Genomic DNA, 21,366 nt, shown 5'->3' on the forward strand with positions numbered 1-21,366 from the left:
CATTGGTGGGTGGTCTCAGCCACCTAAAGCTGATAAACTTCAGTGGATGCTTTGGTGATTCTGACCCACTAACAGATACTAGCTCACACACCACATCGTTGCAAGCATCAGGGAAACACTTGATGTACTTTTGAGGCATAGATGATTATAGAGTTGAATTTATCTCCAGTTCTTCAAATTGGACAGACCAAGTTTGACAATCACAGATCAGGAGTGGTTTTGCCAACGCTTTGTACACACCATCCTTCAGATTCAATGAATTTTGCATTTGACCCCAAAAATGATACGAATTCGTAAATGCTGCTCACATCTTGGTGACTTGCGCATTGGCTTCTTCTTGGCTTGTACAGTTTCTCAAACCGGTCAACAAACTCAAGTTCCTGTACTTGACATTTCAAAAGGACAGAGCGTTAAGTAGGTAACCCTAAAGCAGCGCGGTAAACTTTGAGGATGCGAAATGCATATGAAATCATGAAATCACATGCAAAATTATAAATAAAGCAAAGTGATTTTGACAAATAACCAGGCAATGTTGCCACGTATGCTGGTCTCTCTCCCTCAATTTAATTGCGATGCCAGAAGACTCTCTATCCTTTGAATTATGCATTCCACGACGTCAGCGATGATAAAATTGAACGGGTGAGATGAAAGTCAGCCACTTTGTTGAACCCCATTGACTGTGAGCGCTTTTAAACACTTATACGTTCAGATATGTGGGAATAAGGAGAGTGTACTGTATAGTCACAACCTTAAATGGCATTGCACTCCGTAGAAGAACCTACCATCCTGGGGAATCGAAGGTTCATTTGAATTCAAGAAAACCCCAATTGTTGACGAGCGGTGAGTGCAGCGCTTTTCAAACATTTGACGGAATTCGCAAGCTTTGTCAACGCACTTTCTACTTGGGGGAACATCTGTTTTGCGCCACCCCATTTTGGTCATTGATCACCATATGGAAGTCATCAGACTGATGTGTCTATGTTTGGAACAGTCGATTCATGCGTAGGACGAGGGATTGGCTCAAGTTGCTAGGATCATGTCCGGCTCTCCAAATGGGTTCAAAAAATCTGGTTAAGTTGGAGCACAAAGGTGCATGAACGTCTTTAGTTGCTCCAGTGGAGGCTGCCTGGCATGGCACACCGATTGCTCTTCTTTTCGGGACGCTTTTATTTTGGGAGTAAGAGGCAGTGAAATGAAGCACACAGGTGCAGAAATCGATGGTCAACGAGGTTGTTTTTTTATGCACTTGGTCCAGCGACCTACCCACGGGCACTCGTTATATATATGTATATATGTATCATGTTATTATATGTACCACATATTATATGTTATACTATTGCATATTAGTGTATGCTAGTCACATAGTTGTAAGATTTGAAATATTATCTTGGTTAACCTGCTCCAGACGGTGTGCTGACTCCTGTTTTATGGGCTAATTGGTACAGTTTTTGTGCATCGTCCATTGCACTGCCTTCTTCTAAACTCTGAGGTTGTTGGTTACGTCCAACTTCGTTTGACTCTTCTTCATAGAAATAAATAATATTCCTGTCTCCATATTTTATTGCAATCTGACAGCGATCGTTTTGTGATACACAGCTTAGTAGGCGCTCGCTGATAAACTGCACACATAAAGTCTCTAGCCTCGTGTATCAGGTTTGCTTTATTTTCAAGTGTATGATGGTTACTTCCTGACCCAGAAGGCATTTCAATTTCCAAATGAGAAGTATGCCTCTTAGGTTAACCCGGCAATTTCATTGAAAGTCCACATCGGACAAGGGTTCGTATTGACTCCACACATGCATTCCAGATTAGCCGGCAACCAAATACTGAACCCCACCAGCGGCAGCTAACGACTACAAGATCGATTTGGCTCCACCGTTGTTCCGCAGTGGGGATACGCCAGGTGGAACACATCATCGTCCACTGAGTCTAAACTCAGTACTGCTCAGGAACAGCTGCTGTTCAACCCACAAGTAGAATCAACGATCGTAATTATCGCTGCGCCTTGGGTCCGTTTCATACTCGCCGCAAAATCAATGCCCGAATTAACTGAACTGCCTCAGTTGTACACTGAAACCCACTACGATTAGGACTACACCCGAACTGTTCGAGCTCTGCTGAGGATGTGGTCATTCCTCGTTAAACTCTGTCCTTCAGGGTTGGTGCATTAGCCGACTATATAAGTACATAGTTGCTTCTAATTAAAACGGTGTTGGCCTTTACGTTTGCGGAGTAAATGATAGCAGAGATGATCTTTTAGAGGTTTCTAATCAAACGAAGACGTCTTTTCTCGGACCCAGCGTGTTATGCCAGCACTGACTCAAACAGGCGCGTAAACTGAATAATCGGTTGGAATTTGTAGTTGAGACCTGGGTTGTCGTAAACTTAATTACTGCACGTGAGTCTTGCATTTGGGCTCGTGGATTGTAGGTAGCTAAAAACACTCTAAAAATTCAGAACATTTCCCATCCTGCAGGCTAAAGGCCTAAGCGTCACACGAGTCTCTGGAAAAGCCACTAGTAATCCTCATATCCATGAAAAGAAGCCTATACAGAGATTCGTTTGACAACCTCCCCGGCTAGCAGGCAACAGGGTCCCAATCTATAGCCTCGGATGGTCCCACCCCATTTAGTTCATTCTGATTATTGTCCCAGGACTGGACTCTTACACTCTAGAGGTCATAAGACCACATGCGCTGCACGTCCTCTCGAAGTTTCCCATTTCACGGGATTTTCCTTTCCTGATCACGGACCTGTTTGAAAAGATTTTCAAGCCATCTTCTGGGTGATGAACCACGCTTCCAGATGCATTAACACACCAAGGGCTTAAAATGTAATCTGAGTAGTCGGCAAACATAGCGACACCGTATAAAGGATCACGTCAGATGACCAGCACAATATATATAATTCTCCATCGATTGCCGTCTTAAATTTTAATATTTCTTTCTTACTACAATCTTCTGTCGCTCCAATGTCCCCCATTCAGTATGAGACTTAGTTAACAGTATCATTTTAATCGGTTGTCTAAGACCGCATTTACTGGTTTAATAACCTACATATACGTGTACTGTACGTATGCTACTATGTAACTTTTTTAAGCCTGCTGCATATTTTATTGCTGAAATCGCCCTTTAGGGTGCATCAACATCTTCTCATCTTTACTAGTTCCCATAATTTCAAAAAGCCAATGCTTGTTGAATCCACCTTGACCTTATGATAATTCCCCCATTCATTTGCTCACGCCACCTATGTACTTTTGATCTCCAGTTGTTTTGCTTATTCGTACCCGACACTCACTTTCTCTCAGGGGCCATCCTGTCAGACACTCGTGTATTGACAGGTGTGTCTGTGTGCGATGCTCGCTGTTGGCCTACTTACCCATGCGCGTTCATGTCCCGTTTGCTGAGCCTGCCCTGAATTGTCCTCTCATGAGTTCCGCGCGATCGCAGGTCCAATAAGAATCGCGAGACCGTCGTCTGAAGGACCGACCGCAACCCACGTTACCGAGCCATCACTCCGCTTGCCGTTGTTTGGTGTGCGGAATTCGACACTGCACTGTGCCGGTCAGTAACAGACCTGTGAACTTGTTGACGCTACGAACGTGAACAATTGAGGTTTGTGTAAATAGTACCGTAGAATTACGAACCCAATTCTTCCTTTTGATATTCGGGATTGTCGAGCGTACGCGTCACTCAAGGCTTCGTATCGGCAGAGCGTCAAAAGGATAGCCACAATTTTTCCAAGCAGTCCCCGTTTTTTGCCCATAGATTATCAGAACAAATAAGAAACATTAACCTCTTCCAATCCTTGTAACATTTTCCCAAATTGTGGAAAGAAGCTTTTTTGAGTGATTTATTCATTTGGATGCGGTGTCACTGCTGAAAGACGGGGAAAATAACCTGCATATTTGCGGTCTGCAGATTAGAAAATCCCAAGTTACTAGCCTACCTTATAAGTGTGAAACTGATCGGTTGCATTTGGCGTTCAATGAAAAATCATCGCTTCTGAATCAAAGTTAAAAAAACAGTTTGGTGCAAGACTGAATTTCGAACCAAGATGGAGCAAAATTTTAACCACCATTTCACTCAGATAGTTTGGCGGAAGATCAGGTTATCCCTTCAGAGGATAACAAACTAGGTTCTCAACAAGAATAGCCGAATTTTGTTTGTCTGAGGCTTTTTTCAACCGAATTTTCACCTAATTTTTGTGTGATACTTTTGCTCAAATTCCACGGTCAGCTCATTCCCTATTTGGTGGTACAGTCTGGTACCAATGAACTGGGTCCGGAATTTCCGATAGTCAGTCTTCAACCTGGGCATCAATCCATCTGTAGTCGAATTTTTGAGCGTGCAGAACGCGAGTCTCATTTGAATTCCGTGAATGAACAAGTATAACTGTCAAGTGGGGTTACTGCGCACGGTTGCTTGGTCCTATGTCACGTCTAGTATCGACTCATCTTCATCACGTCTTAGGTTAGGTTGTTGCAAGCACTGTTGATTTCCAATTCTCGGTTTTGAAATATGTGCTCACTGATGTTGATGTCCGAGCGCATACACACACACACACAGTTTTTACTGATGCCAAATCCGGTAGCCAGCTCTTCGTTTGCTGCCATTCCATGCTCTCACCATTAAGTTTTCCCTAATGAGAAAAGACCGCTTTTGTTGCTTTGAACCATAGAAGTCTCTTGGACGGGATCAAAACTGAGTGTTGCAAGAATGCCACTGGTTGTATTCTGTGAGTTTTTCAGATCCCCTTTGGAAATCCAAAATCTGCCCTTTCCACAGGTGTATGACTTACACCCTCCCCGTCTCGAATCACTGACGGTGTTACCATTACTTTACTGTAAAATTCTGACGCGCCGGTCGGGCATACGCAGACGTAATTGGCGGTCTGTAGCAATTACCAATGTGTGAAGTAGAGTCTCTTGGACAGACCTAACATGCTAGCATGCACGGGTGAGCTGACTGTGCTCTTCTCGGAAGCAACCGATCTCCTGTAACCCAGGTGATTCCGCTTTATTCCAGAAAGCGCAATCGGCTTACAGACAGAAGACAACACTTATTTCGAACACGGAAGTGATTCCCCAAAAATCAATTTACTCTCTGGTCACAGTGTTTTTAGCATTCAGCACACATGATTGGTTGTCGTGAAGCATCGTTAGACATGAACCACTACAGGCACGTTCTACTCGACGGAAAGACAATTTTTCCATAACATTATTTCATAGAAGTTTTTGTTCATTTTACTTCTACTTTTAACCCTAAAAAGTCTCATGGACCTATCAATAATCTACAAGTAGTTAAGAGATTAAATTCACAAGATGAGTGAAACGGCTATCCGAGAAGTCGTCACACGAGGAGCTAGTCAACACGTGATCGCGTCATCTGGATTCCGTGGCTTTATATCCTGTCTAAGTGCCAGTTAATCACACTGCGGATCAGGCGCTCGTGGCCGAACGGTTAAGTCTTCACACTACTAGCCGGGAGGTCGCGGGTTCGACACTCACCGGAGTTTCGTGAGATGCGCACTGCTGATGATTCCCAATAAGGATGAAACAACTGTACAGTGCTTCTCGGCTGTTCAGTATAGATTGGCCTTACACACATCACGAAAGCTACACAAAAAACACAAGTCTCCTCACACCACCAACAGTCTATAAGTAGCTCAGTGAAAGAATAAAATTCACCCGATGAGTGAAACTCCAATCTGAGAAGTCGTTGCTCGAGGAGCCAGTCAACACGTGTGACCGCGTGATGTGGATCCTGTGATTGAAGGATGAGCGGCGCTACATTCTGCCTAAGTTTGAGTTAATCACATTGCTGATCAGCCACCCGTGGCCGAACGGTTAGGTGTACAAACCAGTCTGGTTTGAGACACCCTGGAGTTTCGTCATATATGCGTTGTTGGTGATTCCCAGCAATGATGAAGTAGCCGTACAATTCTCCTTGGCTTTCCAGCTTCACGTACAAGACGAAGATTGACTGGAACTTCTAAACTCTCTTCATACTATCAACAAGTAAACAAAATACTTGATTGCAATGTTAGCCAGTTTAACAGACAAACAGGTGATGCACCATCCGTTTTCGCTCTAATCGTCATTCTGGAAGCACGATGGGGTTATTGTGCACACTCCATATTGAGTCTTCAAAGGCATATGGGTGAATTTTACCGTTTCTCTCGAAGCCAAACAACCACCTACCAAAAGCTGCAGAATCCATTCAATCCGTACCGTTTCATTCCGAGAGCTGAGTATATGTTGGGTTCACGCAAGCCACTATTGGTTGCGAACACGTTATTGCGTTTCCAGTTGGTGGGAGCAATACGGTGATAGGTGTGTTTCAAACAACAGCTCAGATTAAAGTTTGCAGCTCTGTCTCCCCCCTTTCAAAACATAACGTGTAGAATGCATCGAAATAAGAGGCTAAAACACAAATTTCGTCTAATGGGCCAAAAGGAGTATAACTTCGTTTATGAGACTGTGGTCTGATAGTTTCCGATGCCCGGTTTGTTTGACTGGTTTTAAAGTACGGACTCTAAAGCATGGGTCCTACACCTACCTTCACACCGGGTCCATTCAAAATTAATGCGTGTTTCGTATAAGAAATCAGAATTCAAGATGCAAACACAGTGGTTTAAGTAACTGTCCCATCACTCTCAACGGGTGATACAGAAGCAGCGGCGGCAGGATGTGCAGGGGTCCTTATCGTCCTCAGTTTCAAGCTGAAAGATCCTTGTTTGACTGGATGCCCTCTGAAAGTCGGCTCTGTGCAGATGGTCTGGAAACTTATGACGAACAGTTTCACAATCGAGGGTTTTATTGTTGTTCCTGTATCCTGTCTGATTACGCCCCAACGGGCTGCAGCTCTAACACCATCAGAGAACGGCCAGCTGATAGCTCAGTAATGGAAATTTAAATGTACGAATGAACTCACCTGAGGTCTAAATAGGTAGTGGAATTTTAGTGGACTTGATACTTGTGAACATCTCCTTCAGCTGTGTGCTGACTGCGGACTGTTTTTATGCAGTGGCCAGTTCTGAAATAACTCAAGTTTTCTGGTCACATGAATAGAAACAAATTGGCCACATCACCATCAGTTACCGATGCCGTTGAACAACAAGTGACTGTCACTTTGTTTGGAACACTTATGTGGACTTTGACTGCTCACTTGTCCGGAGTCGCGGACACCTTGTTGGTAGATCCCGAATCTACCAGAGCAGGGTTCTGTGGGTTCTTCTGGTGTCTGTCCCAACGGCTTGCACCGGAATGAGATTGCAACATAAAAGAAACTGCGAGGCTGCTTGAAACTCGGAGAAATGTTTTCACTGAATAAAATTCAACCCGGCGAATTCTGAGTCATCAAATGAGGCTTAACTTGAAGAGTCTATCCTAAAACCCGATAGAGACGGACAGCTAAGGAAGTGGAAGAGGCGAAGAATGCCAGAATTGCACGAAACGTGTTTCGATTGATCCGGGAGAAAAACCATTCCGCTGCAGCACCCTTTCGGTGCCTAGCTGCCTTGCCACACGAGGAGGTACGAGGGCTGGGATACTGCCAGGTTGCCCAAGCGTAAACAGGGGAAGTCGAGAGGCAGAGGTCGGGTTCGAACCACGGACCTTCCGGTCAGTAAATTCGTGCTCTAGCCACTTGATCCATCTGGCCCCTTGATCCGGGTTAGTGGTTCCCGAAAACCGCCTTTGAGTCAAACTACCAAGGTATAAACTGGCCCGACCACCTCCAGTTGCTTGGTCGAGCACGTGAACGAACAATAGTTCTGGTAACCACCTGAAGACACTCAGTCGTATTCTCGATTCTCGAACCACAAGACCCTGAACTTGTAACACCTTACAGCTTTGTAACTACATATTGCTTCCAGGCGCTACCGGACTCCTGGTTCGGATGGTCCTCTATCCGAACTTCTCAAGAATAGGAATAGAGTTTTCAGTCAACGCTCGTCTGATCTGTTCTCCTCTAAGACTTTCAGATCTTGTCCATGACTGATTGCAGCTCTATCATTGCAAACGAGCTGGCTAAACTTTGGGGGCCGACAAAGCATGTTCGTATGAAGGACAAAACGGAATTGCCCCAGTATCTTGGAATTTTCTTCGAAGATCATAATCAGCTTGCTTTCGAGAACGATTGTTTGATTTTACCGAAGTAGTTGAGAAAGAAATGCTAATGGAACTGCGTGTCACACACACACACACTGGTGTCATCGGCAGACTTTTTAGGATAAAGGGACTGTTTTAATGGCCACGAATGACAGGCGAATTTGAATAATATGAAGTAAGGTGTAGCCTGCGCGAAACGTATAATCGGAAACAAGCCAGCCTTTGCGAGAACTATCAACTCTTCTCTGGTCGTCAAAACAATATATGGCGGTGGCCCACCTTCACAGTGATCATTTCCAGACCGAACAACTCTCAACTGTCAGCCTCGCTGTTGTAGACAATCGCACGTCTTCTCAGTTTGTAAGACACGAGACACCTGGACTAACGTCCCCAGCTCATTGTTTACCAGTGAAGGAGGGTTGGAGCGCCGTAGTGCTAGTCAAACGGCGAAGCAGAGTCAACAACAAAATAGCTAAGCGTATCACGACGGTGGTGAAAGACCTCAAGACAGATGCAGAATGCTATTAGGGCGGTGTGACATACCGACTATAGCCCCGTGCCGCAATCATGCCTATTTGTTTTCGAATCCCTTAGATCATGCGCCTACGTAAAAAAGATCGATACAAAAGTACTTTACGACCATAACACACGCCAATTACCTGAGATAAGTTATGGGTTCACTACGTCCCGGACTATGAATAAAAGGTAATGAACAGACATGACTACCGTTCATACAGTAAGACGAGCGAACAAATAGGATTTACCTTACGAAAAGCTACATTAAGACGGTGAACTTCTTACTAAGTACAACATACACGAGGCATGGAGCAATTTTTCGAAAGCGGTAGGATTTGGGGTTACCAGGCCACAAGAGACCAACCTCCAGTTGACAGACTGAAATGAAGGCGAACTCGGGCTTCCGTTATCCAGGTGGTGACGCTCATTTGTTTTAGCCTCAAGTTCAGTTTAGGAGAGGTATTATCAGGAAGGTCAGATTCCTTTCTGAAAGTAGCGCCGGAACGCCCGGAACCACTGAGGCCCTAAAACTCCACCAAAATCTCGATAGGAAAGCCGTCAAGCATCCAGGCCAGTCAATCATTCAATCAATTCAGCAAAAGCCGATGAGTGTTCATGCACGCCACAGAAGAACGACCGAATGTGATCAGTGTTCAGGCATTTCATTGAAGCACGATTGATCTTACTGAGTGTTCACCAAACGCCTACCAGTAAATGCCCTTTAATTGGCGTGGGGCCATTTTAACTTTTGCACTTGCACGCACTTGCTTTCTTTGGGATAAAGCTGTTGTGTATCCTTGTTGGTGAGTTCTTTTCTGGCACCAGGCACTGGAGTGGGAACAGCAGTTAGATATAACATTTTGTTACTTTGTAAAAAAAGACCAATCGACCCCAAATGCAGGGATGGTGTTGAACCAATCACGAGCGAACACACCTGTATACTCACTTTATACGCAAAGAGTGGCGAACGACACAGTTTGTAGCCTAATAAAAACCCAGGTTTTTGTATTAACTGACTGAGATCTTCAAGGAGTAAGGCCAATCCCTTTCTATCGCTTTCCAAGAATACCATTCATCACAGGAAAAAATTAAGCCCATGAAAGACTCACTACTTTGACTTTGTGTTTTCTGTTCTCTTATCATTGGTAGGAAGAAGGCCTTCACTGCGGAGTTATTTGTTAGAAAATGCCAACTGGCCGGTTACAGACCATTGGACGGGGAGGCAGAACTCTAATTTGCATCTTACAAAAACTGGACATCCGTCTTCTGCTGAACGCGTCTTCTTGAACTTTCATGGATACTCATTGACTCCAATCATTCACCGCTCAAATCCAGGCAAATATTGCAGAGCGACTCTACAAATTCCGCAACGGATCTCCCCTTTTCAAGAGACGCAAAGCAAAATTCCACGAACAACATGTACTACTCGCGTGCCTTCCCATCAGTAGTATCACCGTTACATCTTGACAAGTCCAGACCTCAGTGTACACCGCTTCTTTATAGTCGTGAATCTGTTATCCATAATATTGTCCTGACTTGGCGTTGCGTTCTGTGCGCCTCCTAGTTAACAAAGGGACCATTCTCTTGTCCTACTGATTCCAAAATAGAGGACCTCGAAGCATTGGACCCCAGTATAACAACTGACACAAAAGCACAAATTGGAGGGCACAGGTTTACGTACTTTCTGCCTGTTGCCAAGTTACTTACTGACCTCAGCAAATTCTTCGCAGGACGGCAGGGACTTTCCTGCTATTTCCTTGTTAACTTGGTAGCCCACCTAAAAAATCTGGTCAGAAGATCGCTCACGATACTCGGATTAGGCATATTACCTACAGCTCACCCGGTACCAATCCTGGTGTCTCCGTAGGCGGGAAAATTCTTCTACTCGCTTAAATTATGAGGATTTGTATGTTATTCTTTGAAATTTGCTGAAATGTCACATCGTGTGGTCAAGGAATCTCCCAGTTTTCAACATCATTCATCAGCATTTACGAAGCTGAAGGGAATTCTGGCGTGAGCTGCGAAACCAATCAATAAGTGATCAATAGTTGAAGGTCATATCGGCGCAGTAGGTACACTGTCCACATTCCAAATGGATGCAGCCTCCCGGCACCGACCAACTCCTCTAAGACCGACATTGTGCCGTTAGGTGCTCCAAACCTGACATTCATTTCTTCTCAAGAACTGTAGATTAGCTGTAGGTGGCTGTGGGATTCGCAGAACTTATGCTCACATCGCTCTCGTTTAAACAGCCCTCTTCCTCCCCTGAAGCAATTATTCTGATGACTTCACACCAAAGTGAGGTTGCCCTGTACTGCAGTTTTACTCCTATTAGAGCTCATCAGCAGTGCACATTATGACATGATATTGATGTGGTCCTGAATTGGAATTGAAATGTACAGATCTCGCAACCTAAGAGGCGGGTTAATCGATCGACCCAAACGGGCACAAACTTAGTCGTAGTCTTTTGAGGCGTTGGGCGAACCAATCACATTACTCAAACATGAACAAGTTCGACTGGCCAGAAGAGATCATTCATGTGCACTGTTGTGGACCAGTCTCCTTAATACCTTCTTATAACCGTGAACCCCGATCTGGATAGCCGATCGATAGCCTGGTGCGCTTACGCAAACCAGAATAAGTCCACGAACGTGCGAACCGGTTGATCTGTTGATCACTGTCGCGTACAAGCGCGTCAAAAAGTGATACTAAGAATACAACTCATCTGTTCAGGGCGAGTGAAGCACAACCAATGAAATCTGTCTCAACGAAAACGGTTATTCCATTGGCTGTTATGTAGTCCCGTTATGCTCGGAGCTTGTTCTCCTAATATGCACCAAGGGAGCTTTTGCAGAGTAGTGGTAACCTGCTTGCCTCACATATCTGATGTCCCGATTTCAATTTCTGACATGACCAAACGGATGAGAAGTTTGATTTTAGTGTTTCCGCTTTGGTTTAGACTTGCCAGACTGATTGTACTAGGACAAGGGAGGACAAGTTTTCAAACGAAGATGATATGAATGCCGTTTAGACTTTTGATGATGCCAAATTGCACAAGCAATCTTGTATTCTAACAAAAAATTCTAATGAACTGCTGACCCAATACTACTCACTATTCGAACGGATCCGCTTTGTCACAGACCCATTCTGTCGAGCTTGTTATCTGATGACCGACCGAAGAATTGTGCTTGCAGGTCAGAAATTGGCTGCCATGTTTAGTTTGTCAGGTTTGTTGGCCGAAACACCGCCAACCCTTAGACTGTTCTTGTGAGTCATAAAGGCTTGAAAAGCCTGAACGCTGATCCCATTCGGTCGTGCTTCTGTGGCGTGCAAGAACACTCATCAGGTTTTGCTGAATTGATTGAATGATTGACTGGCCTGGATGCTTGTCGGCTTTCCTGTTGAGATTTTGGTGGAGCAGTAGGTTCCGAGCGTTCTGAGGTTGCTTTCAGTAATCTGACCTTTTTGATAGAAATCATGAGGGCTAAGGTGTTGCCAGCTATCTCAAGCCTAGACAGGGACAGTCGAAATATCAAGCCTGGGTTCGAATCACGGACCTTCCGCACTCTAACTACTGAGCCATCGTGTCTCATCATGCTGGTGAGAAAGAATAAAACCGATAACTTCGGAAAAGCAGAGCCCGATGGGATTTAAACACGGACACAGTACTTGTCAGTAGATAAGTAGGCCTGCAAGCTCTGAAACACCTCTGCAACCGCACGTGACACTGTGCGGTGTCACTGTCACTGTGTGTGTGTGACAGTCAATTTTGAAATGAGGGAATATCGGTTTCACGTATTACGACTCATGTCCAGTCACGGCAGCCATCGTCAACTGTTTTGCTTCGATGTCAGTAGTGTGTATCCCCTACAGTGAAAATAAGTGGAACAAAGAGACTCTCGTAAGTAGCTGGATCAGTTACTTGTTTCACTCGTCATATCAACAGTACCCAACTGGATATGAGTCATTAGACTCTGTTGGGACAGTAGTTTTACGAGCAATTTCATAGAGTCCGATGTTTAGACAAACGATGATTCCGTGACCTTATACAACCACAGATCGGGCAACAGGTTCGAATTAAAGCGATGAGTGTTGACATAAGTTTTCTCATTCTTGCGTGTGTTCGTGCCCTGACTCGTCTAGGTCTTTTCAGGCGCCAGCATCCACCAGCATCATCATCATTATCATCGGAAAGAACCGCGTGCTTGTCGTACACTGGTTGTACCACAATTTCCAGGCGCCAGCATCCACCAGCATCATCATCATTATCATCGGAAAGAACCGCGTGCTTGTCGTACACTGGTTGTAGCTGCCACAATTTCGTCAACCGATTATTTGGGGTGGAGGTCACGTAGGTCGTTGTGGGAACTGATAAAATGGTGCGTAAATACAAGTCTCTCAGTGGACTTTTAATTGGGGAATTCTGAAGGGAGGTAATCATTAGATGCAACAGCTTGGATACACTAGCGTCACTGAGGGCGCGATTGGGTCATGTGTGGCAATGTCTCTAACCATTGATGTGATCCTTCTCAGGGTCCCTATTTAGGGAGACGGCAATGACCAGCGCAGTTGAGTTTGCTGGCAGTGGTTTTCACACTTCACTGCCAAGTCATTGTTTGATCTCCCCTGGCTCATTTCTGCTGGTTCTGCAAAAAGAACCCTTCGAGGGAGTCAGTCGACTGGCACATGCAGCACATGGCCAAGCCAGCGCAACTCACGCTGTGATCAGTTCATCTATCGTGGGTGACTTATTTCTTCCGAAAACCATTGCTGATCCGGTGTTCCCACCAGACGTGGGAAAGACTCGATCGTCAAAGCCTGCAAGTCTTTTGGCGTCCTCGGCGCACAGCGGCCAGGTTTCTGATTCGTGTAACAGTATGGATGAAACCGCAGCATTGTAAGCTCGACCCTTGACAGATACGCTGATGTCACGCCTATGCCAAAGGAAATTCACGAAAATTGCTCTGGCCTTCCCAATACGGCACCAACACCAATATGTACAACCTCATTGATTTTCATATGCTGGGGTATGAATCAAAAAGCCTGAAAATCGATTGAGCGGGCTGTGCATTTGGGGCAAACTGCATTGCCTGAAATCCTAGACATGGCAGCTTGACTAGCCGAGGGAATACAGTAAAGTGGAATTTCCTACGGATAGCGGTGATTGCTAGAAAACAAACACGTTGAATGGCAAACTGACCATGACAGGACTGGATAAGCATTTTTATGAACATATTGAACTCCTTATATTTCTGTTCCGTCCTGTTTCCTAGCCCGCCAAGAATAATGTCTTTCAAGCACATTTTACAGCCACATATTGAAGAAACTGATTAAATCTCGTCAATTTGGTCGTTTATTTTTCAAACACCATGATCGCAAACATAAAAGTGCAATCGACATGTGCGGGAGAATGCACAGGTGAACCTTAAAAAAAGCAGGGGAACGCTGCTTTCAAAGACGCACCAGAAGCAGTTTTTTAGTCGGGAAAAATGATCTCCAACTTGTTCAAAAGCGTTTGGCACGGAAACGCGCGTGCAAAGACCAACAACTTAAAAAAGGAAAAATACTGTCCAAGGTTGCTGAAAACTCTCCGACAGCTCACGACCAGTTTGGCCATTCTTGGGTCTCATAAGGTAGGCGCAGTCCCCGAGTTTCCGTCACACTTAAGTTCTACTTGAATCTAAATTGGACCGTTTTCAAGAAACACACTCATATGCAAATCAATTTGGTTTTCACGAGAGACTCAAGTGGAACATAAGGTTGATGGAAACTCGGGGACTGCGCCTACCTGATGAGCCCCAAGGAGAACGAAACCGGTCGTGGGCTGTCGAAGAGTTTTCAGCAAACTTGTGAGTAGTCTGCTTTCTAAAAATATACTGCGATATCTCAAAAATCGTGCCAACTGAAACATGAGGCAGCCTGTATGCAGCACATTCAGTTGTAGAATGTCATAAACAAGGGATTCAGTTGAATCTCCCGTGAAAACCAAATTGATTTGCATATGAGTGTGTTTCTCGAGAACTGTCCAATGTTCTTCAAGGTGCATCAAGCACCAAGTAAACGTTAAAACTCGCATATTGGGTGCGAAATATCCACCATATATGGTTATATGTGACAGTAACTGGCAAGAATAAACACTCAACGCCATGTACCACGTATACAAGTATTATAAGTACGCAGAGAGGCCACAATGGCAAGCAAACACAAGTCACTGTCCCAGTCCAATAACATCTTTGACGGACTGAGGGAAGCAGATCCCTCGATAAGAGATTATCATCGGTTGGTGGATCAAAAAGTCGATATCACAACCAATTGCACATAGGGCTGAGATTATGAGGAGGGAATATTCATTAGCACCCCACTTCTGCTTCTTCTCATTCCACACTGTCACACCGCGCCCATCCGAGAATATGCTGACGTCCAGTACAGTTGCTCGGCGCTCCCGAACAGCGATTAGGCCAGGCTTCCTGAAGAAAGTCGAAGTAGGTGCTCTTAACTCCTCGAAGACGGTATATCCCAGGCGACCTAGACGTTTTGCGAATTCCCTTGCAACTCGATTATGAGAGCACATCTAGCATCGTGAGTGATCCAGCGGGACTGCAAAATATGCACCAAACTCTCCGGTTGGCCAGGTTTCCTCGACATAAGACCGTCTGGCCACCATGACCATGCCAAGCGCATCTAACTCTCGTCCTGAGCAGGTTGCATCGGAGCTGGATACCGCGGATACATATCCGACAAGACAGTCGTTCGGGAAATACGAGCCATCGATTCGAGAGGGGAGAAGCGACCAACTCTCGTAAACTGCGTCTGCCAAAGGTGTTGTGTATAGTACCCTCCCAAGCAGCCACCAACTCTTTCTTGGTGTTTATGTATGTACCATGAACTCAGATCAGAAGGCTGAGACCACGAACAGCCTTGTCAAATGCGGAATCATCGACCACACTGCGTAGTACTCGTCAGTTGATAATCAGAAGCCTTTCAATACGCGCTCTCCACTGCATCGAGATGGTTGAACTAGGGCTTGGGATATCAAGTACCCCAGAGTGATTACGGCCGTAGATTTAGATGATTGAGGTGTCCTTCGGTACACGTGGCCAGCCACGAATAATTTGCCTCATTAACCTGTACAGCTTTTTGAGCTTGTTTTTGGGGATGTGCCGAGCGCCAGCGAGCTTCGGTATCAGGTAGTTCTTCGTAATCTCACTCTTTGATGCGGCTTCTACGAGGCACGCCCATCTAATCAAGCAGTTTGAGCAACAGCTACCAGTGGCTACAGACTCCCTTCCTCTGGGAAGTAAAGAAGACGCCAAAATATGTCACGGTGTCTGTCGGTCCCGGAGGATTGATGAGTTCCTCAGCGAAGCAAAAGACTTGACTGAGGTCTCAGACACCCGATGTTTTGTGTCCCAGGAAATCACCAGTGCCTTCGTCTTTCGGATGTTGTTCGTCATACCAGCTCTTTTGAACTCAACAAAAGCAGCTCCAAATTCCCGTTTAAGGCGAGTCTGACGTTCCACACACACACACACTGCTCTGTCGTCAAAGAAAGTAAAACCATCCACTAAGGTATCACGGACCTGGTACCCTAGTTGTGGCATCGACAATCCAAGAACCTCTCCCATTGCAATGATGGACAATAATGGGGGGAATGGATCTCACTGCCTTACACCTATGTGACATTGAACCTCGGAACCGGGGGAAACTACTACAGTATTCTCATAGGACTCATCAAACTAGAGGTGACGGTGCTCCCAACGCCTCGGCAGATCTGACAATTGTGTCAACAAATTCCAAACTGAAGTTGAAAGCAACCAGCTTTTGATTTGTAGTACTTGTCACATTCCTCCTCTCCTGTGTACTGCTGGGAACTGGTGAGGAGGCACCTGATGATTCGTATCGTACATTGCCTAAAGTAATTAGCACACTCAAACCAAACAGGCTGGTTAGCCCAGTCTGGAGTTCCTGAACTCTTAGCCCACTTAAAGTGACGTTCGGGCTACCCAGTTAGCACTACGAGGAGGTGATTCAGAACGCCATTATTACTACTATGGTGACGATGTATACTACTGATGAATCACGTGAGTAGCGTCTGGTCAAGCGTCAGAGCGCAGTCTCCACATCCAATGGGAGGTTCGTACGGAAAGTATAGACCGCTTTTAAATCACTGTTTAAATGTTTAAAGAACTTGTAAAGAAATCCCGAGGTATACATTTTCACCCGTGTTCTTGTCGCTGCACCAAACGTAGCGAAGAGAAGCATTCAGTGGGGTGCTGTTTATCGACCAATACAAGAAATTAAATGTCTCATTTGTATAGAGTACTTGATTAGTGACCACTCCCAAGCATCCTATTGAATTAACCTGGATGTTCTTCGGATATTTGACTGACAATAAGGAAGCGTTACAAGGCGGTTTCGGGATCTTTGTACCAAAATTCCATAAATTGCGGGGACGGCACTCTGACAGCCAAACGCTACTCACATGTTTCATCAGTAGTATGCACCACTACAATATTAGTGCTAATACCAGCTACCACTAATGATTTCTTGCATTCGCTCTTTCTTGGCTTTTAGTCTATCCTTTCTGAAAAGAGCTGCATGCTTAACAGAAGACGAGTCATGTACATTTTTGCCGCCAATGCTTGTACAACTGATCAGCATCTTTATCGGTCACTGAAGTTATTGGACAAATTCGTTTTCTTGTGGTCACGATTAGTTGGTGCAGCTGTATTACCGGTGATGAGAAACATCTTTGGATTCGCGTCTTGTGGATGTTTAAATTTTGTCATGGCATCCACAGTTCATGTTTGAAATAGAGCAGGAAGCTGATTAAAAAACAGCCCCACACGGAGAAACGAGCTTAGGTCACGTAATGATGCCAAACTTTTTCTTACATTCTTCGACAGACTCCTGACAGCAAGACTAGATAGAGATGGTTGTTTTTGCGGCAAAGTTTGGGGTTATGGCTTTTTTTAGAAAACCCCCGACGCAATTTCGTTTGCATGGAAAGGAAGGGTGTGAGGCCTACTGGATGATCTGAAAGGTGTTGCCAATAGGGACGGGTAATACCATCAGCCAGCGAGGCATCGGGTTTTCCATCTTATTGTTAATCCGGTTAAAGAAATCACCTGTCCAATTTTTTGAATTCAATCACAGAAAGGTTCCCTCAACAGATTTTGGAACAAAGGATTTCGAATTGGAGCTTTAATGATTCGGTAAGCCCAGTCACTGAGTGACTCACTTGTTGTTCCCAAGTTTGGATTTTTTTAGTGATTCACCATTCGTTACCATCAGGCGAGTTTTGAATGAGTTTGTGCAAACATCCAGATAATGGAAACTTACAATAAGGACCCCCCATATCATCAAAACAATAACTTTCACCTTTCCATAAAAAAATAGCACCAAATTGTCAAGAAGTCGCGTCATTCAAGCCACTAGTATACAAAACTCCAGAACGTTTTTTTCATTAAATAATTCGCACAATAAAAATCATAAAATAGTCAGTTATCCCAAAAAATTCGTGTTGCTGCCTGGTGTTGTTTGAACGATCTGTTACAGAGACGAAAACAGCTTTCGATANGATCGGAAGATGCCGTCACCCAACTGCCATGTAAAAACGAAAAAAGAACACCATAATTAACGGGGGAAAAAACGAGAAAAATAGGAGCTCAGTCCTTTGGGGGAAGAATCAACAACAGAGTGCTTTTGAGAAATACACTCAATTGGAAATCAATCTGGTTTTCGCGGGAGACTCAGGTGAATCTCTCGTTTATGATATTTCACAACTGAATGTGCTGCACACAGGCCGCCTCATGTTTCAGTTGGTACGATATTCGAGATATCGCAATATATTTTTAGAAAGGAGACTACTCACAAGTTTGCTGAAAACTCTTCGAAAGCCCACGACCGGTATCGCCCTTCTTGTGGCTCATCAGGTAGGCGCAGTCCCCGAGTTTCTGTCAACCTAATGTTCTACTTGAACGCCAATTCGACTGTTTTCGAGAAACACACTCATCTGCAAATCAATTTGGTTTTCACGAGAGACTCAACTGAACCCTTCGTTTATGATATTCTACGAGTGAATGTGCTGCAAACAGGCTTTTGTGAAATTCGCTTGAAAAATAGCCCACAAGAGAGATTGGGCTAGGATTTTAGTTGAGCTCCAATTAAAACAAATTTACTTTTCACATGTGTGCATTTCGCCTCTAACAGTGTTTGAATAAAAACATCTCGGCTCTGGAGCTGTTTTGTAAGTACTATGGGGATTTACTGCTGTGTCATGTTTCGCTTTTGACACAGGCCAAACGACAAAGTTACCAAGGTTGGCCGAATTTCAAGATAGATGGGAAGCCAGTTGGTGTAGCTTTTTCCACTTATCGAATTAATCCGTGCTGAGTCCTAATCGCTGACGTAATACACTATTCGTGAGATTGTCTCTTGTCAGTTTGAATGACTAAAACTTACGACAGATGAGACAGGGGAAATTGTAATCAATTTGAATGGGTTTTTTGGGAGGGCCTCTTGCCCCAGTTTAGGGCACTTTAGTGGATCTATCCACTTAGGTTTTATTCAAAAATCTTGCTAACCAGGAATTGCGAGGACAGATTCGGGGGATTGGATGAATTTTAGACCGCCTGGGCTTTTTCGCACTTCAGACTCATACCAATTCACTGGGAATCGCACACTGCCATTGCTGACCCAAAACGCCCCCTCCACATGTTTAGCAGTTCTGTGCTCTCCATTGCATTCACACTGGGTAACTGTGCTGATTTCCGCCTCGTCGATTATCTGTAGTATGGGGCTTCATCCTCCTATCAAACCTTCCACATTTTCAAGATCCATTGCCACGTCGTTAATTATCGCCTGATATTCATCCACACCACTTGTGCTCACCGATTCTGGTATGCAACTCCCTGGCTGTCTGACCTATGTAAACCTTCGTACAGTCGTTACATTGTATTTTGTGTGCACAATCCCTAGTCCTATCAGTTGGAAGGCATTCCTTCAAATGAAACAATACAGAACGTAACATTTTTCCCTTCTGGAATGCTACTCTCACGTGAGCTGTACTTATACCCATTCTAATGACTTTACATGTCAGCTAACTCCTGTTCCGACCCAATCCTTGTTGGGACTTGGTGTCCGAACCAATACCCGTCTTGGGTGCCGCTTTATCAGACCCACCGGATAACCGCTGTCTTGAAGTCGCTTTTTTTACGTCAAATTGTGCTACTGCTGGATCGATCTTCTCTGTGCACCGAGTCGATACTCCACGAAACATTCCAGAATCCATACAACCTTTGAACCCTCACGTTAAGTTTAGCATGGAGCTAGAGTCCACGTTGGGTGCAACGCCCTCACTTGACCGCATGACAGATGAGAGTGGTGTGAAATTAACAGCGACTGCTTGCCGGAAACCAACAGACAGTGATGTGGTCCTAGATTACTTATTAGCCCATCCAAAGGCAGGGTATTTTAGCATAGTCTTCTGCGGGCTGATGTCGGCAGTGAGAATTTGACTGGTTTACGTAACCAGTAGATATTAACCTTTCACAGGTTCATCACCTGTACCGTGAGGGTGTTGTATGTGCATGAAAATTCAAGTAATAGTTTGGTTTTTCTGTTTTCCGGAATTGATAATTAGATGGCAAACGCTTTGTCACAGATCTCGGAAACATCATCAGTGGGCTATTTATTGCGGTGGGCGTTTGTTCTAGGGATGTCCAGATTTCATTTTATCGGTGGAGCCAATCTATGCTGAAAAGCCGAGAAGCACTGTAAAGAAGTTCCTTTGTTATTTGGAAACATCAGCAGTGCATATCTAAAAAAACCCAGGAAGTTCCCAACCCGCAACCTTCCGGTCAAATGTTTGAACGGCTTGGCAACAAGCGCCTGAGCAGCAGCGTGATTAGATCTCACTCAAACAGGATACAGTGTCACTCATCCTTCACTAACGGAAACTCACGTGGTCAGCAGTGCATATCTAAAAAACCCAGGAAGTTCCCAACCCGCAACCTTCCGGTCAAATGTTTGAACGGCTTGGCAACAAGCGCCTGAGCAGCAGCGTGATTAGATCTCACTCAAACAGGATACAGTGTCACTCATCCTTCACTAACGGAAACCACATCACGTGGTCACCTATCTTGCCGGCTTCTCGAATGACGACTTCTCAGAGGGAAGGTTCAGTGAACTGATGAAATTATTCTTCCTCTGAGCTAATTATAGATCGGTGGTGGTATGAGGAAAGGGTTGTGACGTCAGTCGTCCAAAGAGCCACCAGCTTAACCAATTTGGAATTGCAGTCTGGTTTGATTGATTTCTCGGATGCAAACGACAAATTGTGTGCTCCTATTGGTCGATCCCCACATTGTACTGCATTTTGATTGGCCCTCTGGCATATCTACAATGAGTGCATAAACAAACAATAAACCACGGCTGGTGTGTGACTGTGGTTGATTGCTTACGAGCAACAATCAAAATATGTCTAAGGTCAGGGGTATCTAATACGCTTTTCACCACATTTGTGCAAGGAAACAATTTCAGTCGAAGAACAACTGAATATTTTGTCTACAAATACACTCATTTTCATATCATCCGGACTTTCACGGGAGACTCAAGTGGATCTCTCGTTTATAGCAGTCTTTAACTGAATGTGCTGCACACAGGCTGCGTCAGGATTCAGTTGGCACGATTTTTGAGATATCGCAGTATATTTTTAGAAAGGAAACTACTCACAAG

General features: G+C 44.7%; 1 protein-coding gene across 1 annotated transcript in view; it reads left to right on the top strand.

Annotated features, from left to right (window-relative positions):
* Positions 1-19,952: 19,952 nt before the first annotated feature.
* Positions 19,953-21,366, top strand: part of T265_15020 (hypothetical protein) — a gene marked incomplete at both ends in the record, with an annotated part of 8,679 nt that continues 7,265 nt past the window's right edge. Inside the window, one exon of the mRNA XM_009176251.1 lies at positions 19,953-20,135. Coding sequence (XP_009174515.1) covers positions 19,953-20,135 — 183 coding nt within the window. The remainder of the gene's footprint in view (positions 20,136-21,366) is intronic.

The sequence above is a fragment of the Opisthorchis viverrini genome, assembly GCF_000715545.1.
Source record: "Opisthorchis viverrini unplaced genomic scaffold opera_v5_326, whole genome shotgun sequence".
In the NCBI taxonomy this organism is placed as follows: domain Eukaryota; kingdom Metazoa; phylum Platyhelminthes; class Trematoda; order Opisthorchiida; family Opisthorchiidae; genus Opisthorchis; species Opisthorchis viverrini.